This window comes from Macrotis lagotis, chromosome X (assembly GCF_037893015.1).
Source record: "Macrotis lagotis isolate mMagLag1 chromosome X, bilby.v1.9.chrom.fasta, whole genome shotgun sequence".
NCBI classification, from domain to species: Eukaryota; Metazoa; Chordata; class Mammalia; order Peramelemorphia; family Peramelidae; genus Macrotis; species Macrotis lagotis.
The window spans coordinates 299,924,976-299,943,644 of NC_133666.1; the positions used below are offsets into that span (position 1 = coordinate 299,924,976).

General features: G+C 34.5%; 1 protein-coding gene across 4 annotated transcripts in view; it reads left to right on the forward strand.

Moving 5' to 3' along the window:
- Positions 1-18,669, forward strand: part of CCDC68 (coiled-coil domain containing 68) — an 81,820-nt gene that overhangs the window by 31,212 nt on the left and 31,939 nt on the right. For 2 of the 4 annotated variants that reach the window (XM_074208667.1, XM_074208665.1), the window contains exons 2-7: positions 1,620-1,762; positions 4,012-4,098; positions 4,194-4,292; positions 9,649-9,795; positions 10,986-11,111; positions 12,772-12,900. In XM_074208667.1, coding sequence (XP_074064768.1) covers positions 1,640-1,762; positions 4,012-4,098; positions 4,194-4,292; positions 9,649-9,795; positions 10,986-11,111; positions 12,772-12,900 — 711 coding nt within the window. In that variant the 5' untranslated portion in view covers positions 1,620-1,639. Of the gene's footprint in view, positions 1-1,614; positions 1,763-4,011; positions 4,099-4,193; positions 4,293-9,648; positions 9,796-10,985; positions 11,112-12,771; positions 12,901-18,669 lie in introns of all 4 variants that reach the window. The other 2 variants (XM_074208666.1, XM_074208668.1) reach the window with 2 other exon arrangements.

Sequence of the window (18,669 nt, forward strand, 5' to 3'; positions counted from 1 at the left end):
ATTTCTTTTTGAGGATTTTTTTTTGTGGTTTCTGCAAGGCAGTGGGGTTAAATGACTTGCCCAAGGTCACACAGGTAATTATTAAGCATCTGAATTTGGATATGAACTCAGGTTCTCCTGACTCCAGGGCCAGTACTCTATCCACTCTGCCACCTAGCTGTCCCTTTTTAGAGGCCAGCTTTTAAAATTGGGTAGCAAATGAAGTTATCCCCTATCATTAAGGGTGATTGTGTTCCATGATGATCAAGGTAATTTCAGTAGTCAAAGGAGAATGATTCCTTGTTGCTTCTAATCTGTTGATAAAAGACTTTAAATAGTAAGGATTTTTTATTTTGACTTTTATAAAAAGTTTATGTGGTTCTCAAAATTTCCATAAGCTGTTTTTTTTGGTTGAAGGTTGATGACCTTATTTTGAAAAATAATTATAAATAATAAAGAAATAGCATAGTTTCCATAGTATCTTTCAGTTACGGATTGAGAACTGCAGTTTTATGATATAATAAACAAGGGAAAAGAAAGAGTAAAGATGAAGTGAAATAAAGGGAAAAGAGGAAAAATTGATAATATAAAGTTAAAACTAGGTCGGATCTAACCTTGCTCCATTTTCTTATCCCTTGTCTTCCCCAGAATAATCATGTAGCTCTGAGACATTAATTAGTATGTTGGTTTTTTGCTTTCTGTCAGCTTCTCTTCCATCTACCCTGTATGTACATAATTACTTTGCACATTGTCTTCATTGCTAGAATATTTACCCTATGAGAGGAAGAACCAATGTTATTGCCCTTCTTTGTATTTTCAGGGCTTAATACAGGGCTTCATCTCTAGTAAATCCTTAATAAATCTTTGTTGATTGACTGACTGACTTTTTGTGTATTCCTAAAATTTAGAAGTTCTTTCTAACCTAAAATTTAATCCACAGGGAGATACTGGGTCTCTCCCCTGTGATTTCCTTTTTTATTAAAAGTAGATGCTCAGATAGCATCATTAAAATACACAAAGTATAAAGAGATGGGGGCAGCTAGGTGACGTAGTGGATAAATCACTGGCCTTGGAGTTAGGAGTACCTGGGTTCAAATCCAATCTCAGACAATTAATAATTACCTAGATGTGTGGCCTTGGACAAGCCACTTAACTCCATTTGCCTTGCAAAAAAAAGTATAAAGAGATGGCATGCCTATTACCTAGGATATTTACAATAAAAGTCTCTCCTAGGTTAAAAGGAAAATATAGGTCTTTGGCTATGCCAAGGGCTGTCTATTTTCAGTATGAAACTAATAAACATTGATATTTTCTTTTCGTTTTCAACTTGAACTGTTCGTCTCTGGGTTTCACGTCTTTCTTTTCTTTTAGTTTTTAATAGTCATATACAAATTACATTTTTTTAATAGTCATATATGAATTACATTTTTTTCTTCTCTAATCTTCTCTAAACTCTTCTTTTAAAACAGAGAATTTTAAGTAATAATTATTTTGGGAAAATGCATTTCATGATTTTATTTCTAGTTATTTATAAACACAAATGATTTCCAGAATTTTATACAGTATTTGGATGATTTTTTTTAATGATCAAAGAAAGAAATCCCTTTCACTTACCCTGATTCTGTTTTCCCTAAGTATAGATCAATAAAACTGGCACGAAATGACAACCATGGCGATGACCAAGGCAGTCCTCCAGGAGGAGACACAGGCAGAAGAAGAAAATTTAACATTATATGAATCCACATCTGCTCATATTATTGAGGAAACAGAATACGTGAAAAAGGTGAATTATTCTTGATATTTACTCTGTGCTGATTTTTAGATACTATTGTAGCTTCCCTATCATGACACCAAATGTAGTCGTATTGATTTCTCACAATCACATTCTGAAAAAACCAGGCATATCAATTAACAAAATAATTTTTTATCATTTGCAAATAATTTTTAAAGATTTTGCTTTAATTTATTAGTTTCTCTTGTCTATTCAAATATACTTGAAATACAAATAATTATAAGCAGATATTTTATTTTGCAATAAAAATTTTCTTCCTACCATCTCTAGTATGCTTAGATACACTGAATTAATTGAACAGCTTGGTCCTTTGAGATATTCTTACTTTCCGGTCCTTTGTTGTTAGATTGTTTTTGGAAAAACTTGGAATACTGACATGCCCATTCACAGTATAGAAATTCTCATCAGACAAGATAATGTTAGATTGAATCTGATCAAAAGATTGAGTCTGATCAGACATGGAACTCTATAGCACTTAGGATTTTGTTCCATAATTTTTTGTGTAATTTCATTTGTCAACAAGGTTGTATAGTGGTTAGAGTTAGAAAGGCTCATCTTCCTGAGTTCAAATCAAAATAAAATGGAAAAGGAAATGGCAAATCACTCCACTCTCTTTTGCCAAAAAATAAACTCAAGTAGGATTATAAAAAGTCAAATGTGACTGAAAAATAACTGAATATAATATAACAAATTATCTCATTATTTAATCTCATCCTCTCAACGAGATTTTAGATGTTCATGAAGTTTTTCTTTTTTTCTTTGTGAGGCAAAAAGATCAAGTGACTTACCCTAGGTCATACCACTAGTAAGTATCAAGTGTCTGAGTTCAGATTTGAATTCAGGTCCTCTTGACTCTAGGGCCAGTGCTCTATCTACTGCATCACCTAGCTGCTCCTAGAGACTTTGTTTTATATTACTTTTGTGTTCTTTATGGTTCTTAGTAATAAATATTTGTTTTTGATTGGTTGATTAAAAGAGAAAGTCCTGGTTGTGATGCTTTAAAGATATTTATAACTGTTGAACAGGACAGTCTTTACAGTACAAATGGGGAAATTGAGGCATCAATTAATTTGTGACTTATTTGATGTTGAATAATGTACAGTCTCAGAGTTAATAAATTCTAACAGAATTCATCAGTTTAAGTTTGTTTCAAATTCTTTGACTCAGCAAAACATGGCCTCCCTCTTCAAGGAATCAATCTCTGATGTGTGATCCTATAAAATCCTCCCTTTGATTCTAGTCTTAAATCAAGAACTTTGTTTTTGCTTAGATTACTGAGAAATATCTAGAGAGATTTGTAAAAAGAAAAGGTGGGGAGACTTATCTAGGACTTAGTCATTTTAAATATCACTGGTCATATTTCTTGTTGCTATGTTTCTATTGGGTACTTTGATATATAATCATAAGTGTGAGGGAGGAGAGAAATGAGCATTTACATCTCACCTCCTATTGTGCTCCAAGCATCTATACGCAGAGCATTTTTACAAATAATATCTGATTTGTTTCTAAAAAAATAAAAGAGAAATTATGTGATGTGATGGAAAGAGTATGGCATTTGAAATCAGAAAATGTGGGTGTGTTCCTTGCTGTCTTACTTCCTTACCTTTGAGAGCTTTGGGCAAGTCACTTAACCCCTTGATTTTTTCATCTGAGAAATGAGAGGAACAAATTAGATCAAGGGTTCTCCAAGCGTGGATCATAGACATCTGGAACCCTCAAGATCCTTTCAGAGCACCTCAAGGTTGAGACTATTTCTATAATTACACGAAGATGCAATTTGCCTATGAAAATATTTCTCCTTTTTTCCAACTTTTCTTCTATGTGAGATCAAATTTTCTTTATGTACCTCAATAAAGAAGTATATAAATAGTGAAGCATTTGTGAAAATTCAGCTATATTAAAAGATTTCCAAAAATATGTACAAACAGTACCACTGTCCTCATTGGATTTTTTTGGATAATATAGTTTAAATAAAATATGTTATTTATATTATTGTATATTGGGTTTATTATTATTTTAAATGACAATGAAATATTTTAAATTTATTAGTTGGTTTCTAATATGGTAAATATTGCTTGATATTTGAAGTCCTCAAAAATATTTAAGAATGTAAAGGGATCCTGACTCCAAATACTGGGCTATCTCTTAATATCCTTTTATCACTAAATCTAATTAGAGCAAGGAGACTACTAAAGGCCCAGGTGAACAACAAAATCATTTCTTTTTTTTTCTTTCTGCAGATTCGAACTACATTGGAGAAGATTCGATACCAAATATTTAAAGATGAAGTAGGTCATAAGAGCACCAATCACAACTTAGATGCAAAGGTATTAGCTTAATTATTTTCCCATACTTCTCTATATTCAGAAAACAAGAAATTGCTAAAGTAACTATGATTTTATTTTGTGATTTCCTTGGATAGCTAAAAAAAACATTTCTTGAAAGTGGAGTGTTAAAAAGGAGACACTGCGTGTTTGGGATGAGGGGCATTCTAAGGATGAAGAAGGTTCCTTTTTTTTTAGTAAGTTTCCCATAATGTACTATTGCTACCTTTTTTCTTTTTTTAAATTTTAGCTTTAATTTATAGAATAAAATTAGTCTTTACATAACATAGTATAATAAAAAGGACAATTGTATATGAAACCATAAATCTGCTATGTATAACATGTTATTCTTTCAAATATACAACAAAATTATCATATAGATTTTTTCTTTCCTCCCCCACCCATCATGGCTAACATTAGATTTAAATACACACACACACACACACACACACACACACACACACACACACACATATATATATTTATAAATGCAAAATTATTCTGTACATACTTCTGTTTATCAGTTTTCACTGGATGCAGATAGCAACTTTCTTCATATGTCCTTTATAGTTAATTTGGGTATTTATAATAGATGGAATAACTTATTTGCTCAAAGTGGTTCTTAAAACAATATTGCTCTAACTGTATAGAGTGCTCTATAGTTCTGCACATTTCTATCTTCAATATTTCATGCTTTTTCCATGTTTTTTTAAAATCATTGAGCTATTCATATCTCATGGCACACAAGTTTTCCATCACAATCATATTCCAAAACTTGCTTAGCCGTTCCTCAATTGATGAGCATTCTTGCAATTTACAGTTGTTTGCCACCTCAAAGAGAGCTACAGAAACATTTTAGAATGTTTAGTTTCTTTTCCTTTTCCCCTAATCAACTCTAGAAATAGACCAAATAGTGCTATTATGGGGTAAAAAGGTATAGGTAGTTTAAAACTCATTGTGCATAATTCCAAATTGCTCTTCAAACTGGTGGGACCAGTTTACAATTGCATTAACAATGAATTAGTGTCCCAATTTTTCCACATCCTCCCCACTATTTATCACTTCCCCCTTTATAATTTTAGTCAATCTGGTAGGTTTAAAATGATATTTTCAAAGTTGTTTTAATATGAATTTCTCTAATTAAAATGATTCAGAGCCTTTTTTTAGAGGTAAACTATAAAAATTTAATTAAAGTATTGCATCACAAAATTTCAGTCTAGTCAATTCCATCCTTTCTTGATGGAGCTCAACTAAAGAGCATGCTGGCAGGGTGGGAAGAGAACAATCTTGCCATACTCTTCCCCACTGCAGGTTCTCAGAAGGGGGAGGGATAATGGATACAGTTTATTATAATATACAGTTGAGTCCAGAGGTTGTTTTTTTCCCAAGCTTCTTCCAATTTTATTAGTACCATCAAGTGCCATCATTGGTATGTAGTCTTGTAATTATCGGTCTTCACAGGGGAGGACCCAGGTCCAAGTAGAAAACGAAATTGTTACATCAGAAAATAGCTTAAGTTTTTTTCCACATTTTCATAGTACCATCAGGGACCAGCATTGTTTATGTAATCTGTATTTTTCTTTGTCCTCAGAGCAGAAGCTAAAAATGTTCAATTATCTAGAAGTTGTTGAGTTTCTTCCAAGTTTAGTAGTATCATCAAGGTCCATCATTATTATAGAATATATTTTTCTTCCTCAGACAGGAAGATAAAAATGTTCAGTTCTCCAGATGATTTTGAGTTCCTTCTAGGTTTAGTAGTACCATGAAAGGCCATCATTAATATACATTCTGTATTTTTTTCTTTTGTTTTCACAGAGGAAGATAAAAATGTTCAATTCTCTAGAAGAAGTTTTCGACTTTCTTCTAAGATTAGTATTCCCATCAAGGGCCATCACTGTCATATAGTCTTGTACTTATTGGTCCTTGGAAGGGAGGGTCCAGTTCCAAGTAGAAAACAAAATTGTTACATCAGAGGGAGCTTAAGTTTCTTCCATGTTTTCATAGTTCCATCAGGCCACCAGATTTGTTATATAGTCTGTATTTTTCTTTGTCCATAGAGAGGAATCTAAATATGTTCAATTCTCTAGAAGTTGTCAAGTTTCTTCTAAGTTCAGTAGTATCATTAAGGTCCATCATTGTTATAGTCTACACTTTTCTTCCTCAGAGAGGAAGATGGAAATGTTCAATTCTCTAGAAGGTTTTGAGTTTCTTCTAAGATTAGTAGTGTCATCAAGATTCATCATTGTTATAGCCTTTATTTTTCATTCTCAGAGAGGAAGATAAAAATTTTCAGTTCTCCACATGTTTTTGAATTCCTACTAGGTTTAGTAGTACCATGAAGGGCAATCATTGTTATACATTCTGTATTTTTCTTTTGTCTTCAGAGAGGGAGATAAAAACATTCAATTCTCTATAGAAGTTTTTGACTTTCCTCTAAGATAAGCAGTCCCATCAAGGACCATCACTGTCACATAGTCTTGTATTTATTGGTCCTCAGAGAGGAGAGCCCACTTCCAAGTAGAAAATGACATTTTTATATCTGATGTAGCTTATGTTTTTTTCCATGTTTTATAGTATCATCAGGGACCAGCATTGTCATATAGTTTCTATTTTCCTTTGTCCTCAGGGAGGAAGCTAAAAATTTTCAAATCCTAGGAAATTTTTGAGATTCTTCTTAGTAGTATCATCAAGGTCCCTAATTGTTATAGGCTATATTTTTCTTCCTTAGAGAGGGAGATAAAATGTTCAGTTCTCCACATGTTTTTGAGTTCCTTCTAGGTTTAGTAGTACCATGAAGTGCCATCATTGTTAAATATTCTGTATTTTCCTTTTTGTCTTCAGAGAGGAAGATAAAAATGTTCAATTCTTGAGAAGTTTACAATTTCTTCCAAGTTAGTAGTACCAAATACCTTTATTTTTATACAGTCTATATTTTTCTTTGTTCTAAGAAGGTAGGGCCTGGACCCAAAGGGAAGACAAAAATGTTAGATTCTCCAGAAGTTTTCAAGTGTGTTCTTTTAGCATCCAAGTTTAGCAGTTAACATCAAGGACCAGAATTCCCAGTCTTAATGAAGGAAGAGCTAGTGATTTTCATACAAGGATGAGCTTGGTCTGCCATTGGGTTGGTTGAGTTGAAGCTGTCCCCTTGACAGCTTTCTGTATAAATGACCCTCACAATCTGGTACTTTCTTAAAGTGACAGGGAGTCATAGAGTTGACATGAAAATGATCCCATACTCCATTGCTCTTGAGTCATGTTTTCTTACCATGAGGAAAGGTTGAGAAGGGACTTTCAGGATGAGAAAGTAAAGTATGCTTCCAGTTTGTAGACACTGCTGATGCCTCAATGGTCTTGGGTCACCTCAAAGTTGTAACAGCTATAGTGTCCTGCTGAAGATCCTAGTCATCATGGAAAATTCTCTCATCTAGCAGATGCCATTTGTCATTCTCCTGACAGCCAGCACTGTGTATTTATTTACTCAGGAACCAGCAAATCTGCAAAGACTGCCAGAACTAGTTAAAGAAACTGACCACAGGTGGCTGCTGCTTAACCTGCTACCTGTGGGTCTCACCCACCAACAAGGCCTCAAAGGATCTGGGAGCAGAGGTTGCCTGAGGAGCCCACCATAGTGGTGGGTGGTGAGCGATTAAAGGTTCCCAAACCCCTCCACCTATTCCAGAGCATTTTTATATGACTATAAATTGGGTTGATTTCTTCATTGGAATATTATCTGTTCATATCATATGACCATTTATCAATTGAGGAATGAATTGTATTCATATAGATTTGACAAAGTTATAATTACTATTTGTGAATTTCCCTCCACCTTATTTTTATTTACTTTTAAAAATAATAATAAAAAGCTCATTAATTTATTTTTCTCATACTTTTTTATTCCTTATTCTAAACATCCTTTTAAAAGTCCTTACCTACCTTATCCCCCAGTTTTCTTACCTCTCTAGAAGTTCAGAGTACTTCTAAATTTCTTTACATGTACCCTTATTCTTCTTTAATCCAGATGAGACTAAGGTTCCAGTATAACTAGCCCTCCACTCCCATCTGTTTCCTCTGTACTAGTTTTTTTTTAATAATTGTTCTTTTTTTATCTTTTCCTACCCAGTTTTGTGTTTTAGACTTAATCCATCATACAAAACTCAGCCGCAACCTTTCTTTCAACCTACTTTAGTAATGATAGCAATTTTAAAAATACTGAGAATATTTTCACATAACTAAGAAGTTTAACCTTTATCAGTACCTTATGATTTATGATTTATCAGTCCTTAATGATTTCTTTTTATTTCTTATGGATCTTTTATATCACATTTTTCATTGAATTCTTGTCTTTTCACTGCCTTTCCTAATATTTCTGTACTTATAGCTATGAAAATGACTTTTGTACACCAAATTTATTGAGCATTTATTCTGTGCAGCATGCTCTGTTAGGCACTGTGGGAGAATTGGGAAGGGGGGGTAATAAAGAAATAGAGAGCTTGTTTTCTTTTTTGGAGCAGATGAAATGATAGAACTAAAGTGAATATATTACTTAACAAGTGTGGCTAAACTTTTGACTTTGCTGAGCCCAGGTAATAGATGATAGAGAACTTTCCATGTAAAAGAAGCCAATATCCAAATAAATGTGCTATGAATTACATTTTAAAAAGAGGTATGGTATTAACAGTATCTGCTCAAGATCTTTAAATATAACACTGAAGCTAGATCAGCTTTTCTTTTTTAGGCCCACATGACATCTATTATTTGTAAGAATTCTATATTTATGTTGTTAAATTTAATCATTTATAGTATATTTATAGGGTGACTGCCATTCAGGGAACAAGGGATAACTTACTATCTCTCTTAGCTCTATTGTTGTTCTGGTACTTTTGACCTGTTGGTTAGAAAGTCATCAAGGATGAGACATCACCAGGTGGCAAACTCATTGAGGGCTGTAGCCCATCAAAGTTAAGTATTTTCAGGTAGTATTCCACAAATTGTTGTTGATTAAGTGACAAGTTCCAGAATCATAGCTCAAAGTGCAGTGCAAATACACTCAGCTACATAACCAACATGGGTAGGGAGCCAGCCACAGAGTCAAGACCTAGGTTTAAATGACCCTGGGTAAGTCACTTGAACCTATGAGTCCTACCAGACAACAATTCAGGACTTTAAGACTCAGAACAGTTACCAAATTATAGGGTAAGAAAATCACACAAGTCAACAAAAACAAACACACACATGGTTACCAGGATTGAGTCACTGATAATGAAATACTAACTTGAGATCCATTAACATCATCTTAATATTTTTTCCAATTATAAATTCTAAACTAAAATTTCATCACTTTCTTTGATTTGGGTCTTTTTCGAACCTATGGGAAATCCAGATGTGAAAGACTGGTCTAGAATCTGATGTGGCCTTATTTGGGAATCAGAAGTTCTATTTTATAGGTCTTGACCAGACTTTTCTTTCCTTTGTAAAACTCAATGGGATGACTCATTCATCAGAGGTTTTGAATTTAAACAAGAGATCAGATCATTATCAATTTTTTCATTCCAGCACTATTGGCACCATGGACCAGTGGAAGGACCTGAATCCCAATTGGAGACCTCTGGCTCCAGTTTTGATCTGATTATGGAGAAGATGAAAGGCAAAGACCAACAGCTCCTGGAAATGAACAAAGAAAATGAAGTACTGAAAATCAAGGTGTGATGATCATCATTGAGTTCTCAAGTCAATAAAATGTTTAAATTCCTAGAAGTGATGCTTTTCTACTTTTGAAAAATCACAGAGACAGAGAGAGAGAGAGAGAGAGAGACAGAGACAGAGACAGAGACAGAAAGAGACAGAGAGAGACAGACAAAGCGACAGAGAGAGGGAGAGACAGATAGAGACAGACAAAGTGACAGAGACAGAGAGAGAGAGAGACAGAGACAGAGACAGAGACAGAAAGAGACAGAGAGAGACAGACAAAGCGACAGAGAGAGGGAGAGACAGATAGAGACAGACAAAGTGACAGAGACAGAGAGAGAGAGAGACAGAGACAGACAAAGCGACAGAGACAGAGAGAGAGAGAGAGAAAGAGAGAGAGAGAGAGAGAGAGAACAGAAACAGAGAGAGACAGAGACAGTAGGCATTAATTAGATATCAATAAGGGTGTCAATAGTGAGGCTCCCTGGATTCTGCAAGTAAGCAACACCCAGACAACATCATAGGATTTCTGATCAATTACTTGACTGCAGTTCAGCTCAGCCACGTGCAGAATGCCTTTGGATTTTGGTAGTGATACGTGCAGAATGCCTTTGGATTTTGGTAGTGATGGGAGGTGGAAGCAAGTAGAGGGGATGCTTTTTGGTAAGGAGACTTTAGAGGGACTTGGTAGCAAACCAAAGTATCATAGATCTGTTTGTGACAGTCTTGGTGATAGATTCCTAAATTATAGTTCATCGTAGTTCATTGCCTCGAACATTTGCTATGTAAAGACATCCTGTCTCATAATGCTGCCATTTTAACCACTGTAGAAAAAAGTGATGAAGTAGGACCATGTGAGTTTTGGTGAGAAACATTTACAAAGCCTTATAGATACAAATACTTACAGAATTCTCCAAGACACTTGAAAGAATTATTTTGTAAACACAAAAGTGTTAGAAGTTTCATATTTGTTTGTATGCCTAATAACAGTATGACTTCATTGTTGATTTTACTAAGAAGTTAATCATTTGAAATGAAAAAGTTTTTCTTTCCAGTATATACTATGTTTATTTCTCCTCATTTTCTCTTTATTTCAAGTGGCATAGCTGCTGCCTCCTCATTTTAGTTCCTTTCAAAATGTTTCTAGTTTAGTACTATAAATATAAATAACATATAGTGATCGTTTCCTTTTTTTTTCTTTTAAGTTGGAAGCCTCAAGAGAAGCAGGTGCTGCAGCACTAAGAAATGTTGCCCAGAAATTATTTGAGACCTATCAGAAACAGTCTGAAGAACTTAGGAAAAAGCATGAAGATGATAAAAAGTTACTGCAGGTATAAGATCCCTTCTCTAAGCAAAATCCAGTGCTCTCAATTCATCCAGTTTCTTCCTAAGGAAACTGAGTGTAAAAGAGTGAATGACCAAAGGAACCAATTTCCATGTGATGGCAGAAGCAACTTATGGAGCAGTGAGCATTCACAGGACCTTCAGCAGAGTATAATTGTATGTGTCCCCTGTATTCTGAGCCCAGCCTTGTGCTCAGGTAGACCTGGGCAGTCCACAGGCTGTGGGACACTATGAAAACAGCTTGGGTCTGGAGTCAGGGGACCCACCTCAGACCCCAGGACATTGGGTCCCTTCAGTCCAGGTTTCCCTGTGAAGATCTTCCTGTGTATGAACAGTGTTGACTTGGATGTAATTATCAAGCCAGCAAATTTGCCTTAAGTCTCTGTTTGTCTGTCTGTCTCTGTCTCCATCTCTGTCCCTCTTGTCTCTCTCTGTCTCTCTCTCTCTGTCTCTGTCTCTCTCTCTCTGTCTCTATCTCTCTGTCTCTCTCTCTCCTCTCTGTATGTCTGTCTCTGCCCCCCCTCTCGACTCTGTCTCCTCTCTCCCTGTCCCTCTTGTCTCTGTCTCTCACTGTCTCCATCTCGCTTTGTCTCTTTGTCTCTGTGTCTCTCTGTCTATCTCTCTGTCTGTCTCCCTCCCTTTTTTTCTCTCTCTGATATCTTAACAACAGGTCTTTAATCAGGTCAACCTGTCTTAGAAAAAGGGTTAGCAGATGGACACAAAGTCATTGGCACGCACAAAATGGAAGTAAAGCTAGAAATTTCAGACGAAGTTACAGGACAGTGGGGGAGATATTTCTGGCCCAGTTCAGCATGTATAGCTAGAAGTCAGGAGACCTATGTCCTAGTCTCAGTTTTGCTATGAACTAGTGATTTAAACCAATCATTTCACCTTTTTGGGTCTTGGTTATTACCTCATATATAAATTTAGGAATTTGGCTTGCATGATCTCTAAGGTCTCTTACAGCTGAAACATTCTTTTAAAAATTTTAAAAGATTTTAACTTAGACTTCCTAATTCTAGAGGCAGCTCTCTATCCACTAGTCCACTGCCTCAAGGCAGGATGTTCACATTACCTATTCTTTCTATTCTGCTTTTCCTTAAGATTATTAGAATTTTTTGAGAATTATTATTATTAAACATTCCAGTTTAAAGAGCTTTACATTTGAAATCTGGGTACCCAAGTTAAAACCCCACCTGATGATTATGTCTCTAGACAGAAAGTTTAACCTCTCGGGGCCTTATCTGTTCCTCATCTGTGCCTCATCTGTTAAATGAAAGAGTGAGTCTAGATAGCTTCCAAGTTTCCTCCCAGCTCTAAATTTGTGATCCATTGATCCTTCTTCCATCACCATATCTCTTTGTAAGGTATTATATATTTGTTTTTGCCAATATTCTTATTTTGTATATCAATTCTGTCCCTTGATATTTTCCCACCCATTCTAGAAAGAAACTGCATTTTTCCAATGATTTAAAGCTACTTTTAAAGTAACTTGGTTTTAAAAACTTTTATGTTTTTGCAATCCCTTTCTTCTCTTTTGGTTAGATGAAAAATTGTACAAGGAAAACTGATAGTTTGTACATAGAAATGGAAGAGTTGTGTAGAAATGAATATTTTTACATTGACAACTGTGTTTCCTGACCACAGGTGAGCAGCCTTGAAAAAGAACAGAAATTCAAACAACATGCAGAAAGTTTGAAACAAGTAACTGAAAGACTTGAAGGAAAGCACAGTCAGATCACGGAGCTGGAAAACCTTGTACAGAGAATGGAAGAGGTAAGCTCAACCTAACTTGAACCTGATAAGGTGAAGTGGCTTCCTAATTAAACAAAACTTTCAATATAACATTGAAACAAATAAAAATTACTCATAATATTGGAGAATTAAAGCTTTTATTTGGTAAGTTTAATTTCATCAACTGAAGGAACCCTAATGAAATGGGCACATTCTTATTGTTAATAACTACGCCATTTTAAATTGTGTTCCAATACAATCATTTTTTCATAGAAATCAACACTGAACTGTATAAAGACCTCTTGAAAACACAAACAAAAAAGACCTGAGTTCATGTGTTATAGTCTACTTGTTTGTGTTTAGGGAATTGGGATTTTAAAATAGAACCTTTGAAATATGTTTTTCCCCCCTCCCCACTCTGCTTTGCAGACATCAGTGACAGTGGCTATTGGACATTTCATATATTATCAGATTTTTTTTTAGGTTGGTTAGTTTTACTGAGATTTCCCCCTCTTTATTCCTTATTATATGAGAAAGAGGGACTTGGATGGAATGAATAATTTAGGTGATGTAAAAACAAATTTCAGAAAAGGAGAAAAGGAGAATCAAACTGGGATTAATTTTATGTTAAATTACTCTGAACAATTATTTGAGTAGGACAGAAAAAGAGGGCTACCTGTGAAACTATGACACACTACTATGTACCTCTTGATTTTGCAAAAAAGGGGGGTTTTAAAAAGGTTTTAAGTTTTAGGATTTGTTTTAAACCACTTACATTTTCCTATATGTCCATCTCTGAAAGTCATTCTTTGTAGTTTTTAATGGAAAGAGGAATAAGTAAAAAAAAAACCAGCAAAAAATAAAAATTCACATTATATATTCTAGTATCTTCCCTCTTCATTATTTTCATTTTATTCTGGATCTATTTGTATCTAGTTATTTGCCTATTGCCTCCTCCCATTGGATTGTGAACTCTTCTCTTTTGCCTTTCTTTGTATCCCCTACACTTACCACCCCAATACTGACAAATTGTAGATACTTAATGGAGGTTTCTGGCTGGCCATGGTCTGCTATGTTACCCTTTTAAAAGAGTTGGATGTGGATAGAAAGTATCTTCTCATATTGCTTCTTTAGGAAACAAGCTTCTTTGTTAAACTAAAAATCAAGTAAGAAACATTTATTTTCTCAACCCCATTGGAAAAAGAAAAAAAAGAAAAAAAACTATTTCTACAGATATGCATAGTCAGGCAAAACAAATTCCCCCATTCTCATTTGGCATTTTTAGAGCATGCTTCATCATCTGTCCTCTGTAATTGTAATTGAGCATCATTTTGATCAGAGTTCTTAAAGTCCATCACAGTTATTATTGTGTAACCAGTCCTTTGGTTCTGCGTATTTCATTCTGTATCAGTTCCTTTAAGACCTTCTGGTTTTCTCTGAAACCATCCCTTTTGCCATTTGTTAGGCCCAGTAATGCCCTAATTAGTTCAGCTATTCCTCAATTGATACTCTCCCTGAGTTTCCAGTGCTCTTCCACCATAGAAAGAACCGCTCTGAATGTTTTGTATATTTTCTTTGATCTCTTTGGGGTATAACCTTAACAGTAGAACCATTGGTAGTACAGTATTAAATATTAACATGATATAGTAATAACTAGCATTTTTATTTAAATCAAGTATGTAGTATTTATTATTATTCTTTGCAGTGTGCTTTAAAAATATTTTCTAAATTAATCCTTACAACAGCCCTAGGAGTTAGGTACTATCATTTTACAGATGAGGAAACTGGGACAGACAGTTTGAGGAACTTGCTCAGGATCACACAACTAGTAAATGTCTAAAGCTAAATTTGAATTTAGGCATTTTTGACTCCAAGTCCTCTACTCTATCCACTGTGCCTCTGCAACTTTGAGCTAATATGGTATAAAATATAAATAAATGTTTTGTGTTAATTAATGGAAGATATTTTTGGTGTGGAATTAGGATTGGCGAATAAGAAGGCTTGATTAATTAATTTCCATTTTAAATAGTAAGCCAGAAACCTTCCTCAACTGGAGATTTCAGTGCATCAAGTAATTTTATTTTTAATTATTTTTAACAATCTTTTAAAAATTTTTTTCAGTTATAGATTCTCTCCCTCCTACTCAGCCCTCCATCACTTAATTGAAAAGACAATGTTATCAGTTTTACATGTGAAAACATGTAAGACATATTTCCATTTTAGCCATATTGCAAAAAAAAAATAAAGTGAAAAAATTATACTTCAATTGTACCCAGACCAGTGTTTTCCTTTGGAGGTGAATAGTAATTTTTTTTTCATCATGAGTCTTTTGGAATTGTCTTGGAACAAGTATTCATTAGAGCAGTCTTTCACAATCAATCATCATTTAAATATTGCTAATACTATAAAGAGTGATTTCCCAGTTTTCTCTTCATTTTGTATCAGTTCTTATGAATCTTGCCATGTTGCTTTCTGAAATCAACTTTATAATTTCTTATAGCATGATAGTACTTCATATATCGCTATTTGTTTAGCCATTCTCCAGTTGATAGGCATTTGCTCAATTTCCAATTCTTTGCCATTATAAAAAGAACTGCTTTATGATTCAGCTCTTCTCAGCAAAACAATGATTCAAGAGACGTATACTCATGAAGGAAAATGCTATCTATAAACAGAGAACTAATGGACTCTGAATGCGTATTGAAGCATATTTTTTCAATTACTTTATTCTTACTCATCTCTTTTGTCCTTTTGATCTGTTTCTTCTTTTACAATTGAGACTAGTATAGAAATCTGTTTTACATGATGGCACATGTATACCAGGGGAAGAGAGAGAGAGGGGAAGGGAGGAAAAATTGGAAATCAAAATCTTTTAATAGTAAATGCTAAGACTGTTCTTGTTAGGTAGTTGGGGGAAAAGAAAATACCATAAAGAAAAAAATTCTATACATTTCTCTCCCTTTTTATTTTTCTCTCTTTCACTCTATTTTAATTATTTTTGTACAAACAGGTCCTTTTCCCTTTGATCAATTTGGATTCAGAACCAGGAGTGGTATTGTGGTATTGCTGGATCAAAAGCATATATATATATATATATATATATATATATATATATATATATATATATATATGTAGTTTTATAGCTCCTTGGACATAGTTCAAATTGTTCTCCAAAATGATTGGACCAGTTCACTACTCCACCAACCTTTTTTTTCCCCCCTCATCTCTTAAAACAATTGTCATTTCTGATAGGAGTGAGGTGGTACTTTAGAGTTGTTTCAATTTACCTTTCTCTAATCAGTATGACTTAGAGCATTCTTATATGATTATACATAATGTCGATTTCTTCTGAAAACTACCTGTTCATATTTTTAACCACTTGTCAATTGGGAACAGCCCTTAATTTTTAAAATTTAACTTAGTTCTTCATGTATTTGGAAAATAAAGCATTTCTCAGAGTAACTTGCTGTAAATTTTGTCTATACCACTTCATTATTTATGTAATTGATATATGTAATGTATGTGGTTTATTATATTATTATATATCTTGTTATTATATTCTATATCATGTTATATGCCACATATAGTTTTTGACTTCATATACTTTTTTAGTAAAATTTAGTACCCTGATTCTTTAAGTAACTTTAATGGCATCCTTGTTGGGTACTCTTTTTTTGAGGTAGATCACAACCTCTCTCTTAGTAGATCCTCTCTGAAAGTTGCTGTGATCAAAGAATTCAATATTCCACAGCTGTGAGGAAAGAGACTCTAAGTTTAGTTATTATTTGTGTCACCTTGACCTCCCTTAAACCCATTTCTTGAACTAGAAAATAAAGGAATTAGACTGGATAGTCTCTTGAAGCCCACCCAACTCTAGATATAGGATCCATATAAAAAGCCTTCTGGTTGACAGTTCCAATTGAACTCAGCAAGGCTGTTCATCAGACAGCAAGCTATTCAATCCTTCCATGGGCCATTGGGCCCATATTGAAAGCCTTCCACGTTGGTGAGACTTATCAGACCTTTTGCTTTCAGGCCTAACTTTCTAGATTTAAAGTTCTGTACCTGTCTTCTTCTTCATTTAATTTTCTAGCTAGTGCAAGAAGCTCCATATACTTTAGGATATGGGTGAGTAGGAATCCTAAACCCAAGTCATACCAAATACAGGCCATCTTCTCACAGTCCTCTAGCTGGGGAAAGGCTACCCCTGGAGGATGATTCATTTTCTATTTATTTGAATAAATTTCTGCTATGGGTAAATAGCCATTAGTAGTATGATGTTTGGTAATGAACATATTACTTAAAAGCATCACCATCTGTCCCACTTTAATCAACAATGCAGTGAAAATAAATTCTGCTAATATGGTGAAAAGGAAGCAAAAAGTCCAGAAAAAGAATTTAATATGGGCATATGTTCATTTTCCAATTAGTACATTTCTATAATAATGCCTCATTCATTTCCTGGTGTCTACTATAGAAAAGATAACATATTTGCATTTTTTACATTTTTAGAACCATAAGGAGCCCTAGAGCTCGTCTAGTCTGCTCCTTCCTTCTAGGAACCTGAGACATAAAGAATGGAGATTCTTTTTCTCAGTTGCATTTTCTTTGAGTCACTGAGTAGCAAAGACAAAATGAAAATTCTGGTCTTCTGATTTTCTGGCTCAGACTCTCAGACACAATGTAAAAGACTTCACTAAAAATATGGGAAAGATTCTAATATTTACTGTTTAGTGATCAAATTATGTAGTCAGACTTGCTCATTCCGTCACTGCAACAATCAGGCACAGTTTTGGGCTATCTTGTGATGGAGAATGCCATCTGTGTCCAGAGAAAGAATTGTGGAGTTTGAACAAAGACCAAGGACTAAAGACTATTACTTTTAATTAAAGAAAAACTGCTATCTTATGTAATTTTGCTATCTCTTATACTTTATGTTTCTTTCTTAAGAATATGTTTTCTTGGGCAGCTAGGCTGTGCAGTGGATGGAGCACCTGGCCTGGAGTCAGGATTACCTGAGTTCAAATCATCAGGCCTAGGACTCTTAATAATTACCTAGCTGTGTAGCCTTAGGCAAGCCACTTAACTCCATTTGCCTTTCAAAAACCTTTAAAAAATGTTTTCTTTCTCATCACATTCACTTTAGATCAATGTATACCATGAAAACAATGTTAAATCCTAACAAAATGCCTTCTGCAGGGGGTGGGGGGAGGGAAGCAAGATTAAGGGGAAAATTGTAAAATTCAAAATTAATAAAATATTTCTTTTAAAAAAATTATATAATCAGCTCCATTTCATCCTTTTTTTTTGTCCTGGAGTTAGGATTTCTTCAGTCTGAGGAACATAGGTAGATGACAATTTATTGCCTAGAGAGTTCCTTGGGGATTGTTGTTTGGTTGGCCATTGACTTTCGATCTCTAAGAGGACCAAAGTGACACCACTATATTAGTTATAGTGTGTCTGACTGTGGCTGATCAGAACGATATGAATTTGTAATGTTCTACCACAGGTTGGGCAGTTAATCCATGTGAACCCCTGGTGGATTCTCTAAATATGCACATCTCTTGTTTTGTTTTTTTCTTAACTACTTCAATATTGCTTTGCTCATGGATCACAGCACCTTTTCTGATGACAGCACACCATGCTGGATAGTCCTGGGCATTGTCTCCCAAGTTACAAAATCAGTTCCAACATTCTTAAGAGAGACTTTGAGAGTAACCTTGCATCCCTCTTTCTGACCCCACATTTGGAGTTCAAATAATGTGGCCAGCCCAACAGAGTTGCGATCCTTCATAGGAAAGTTTGAATGTT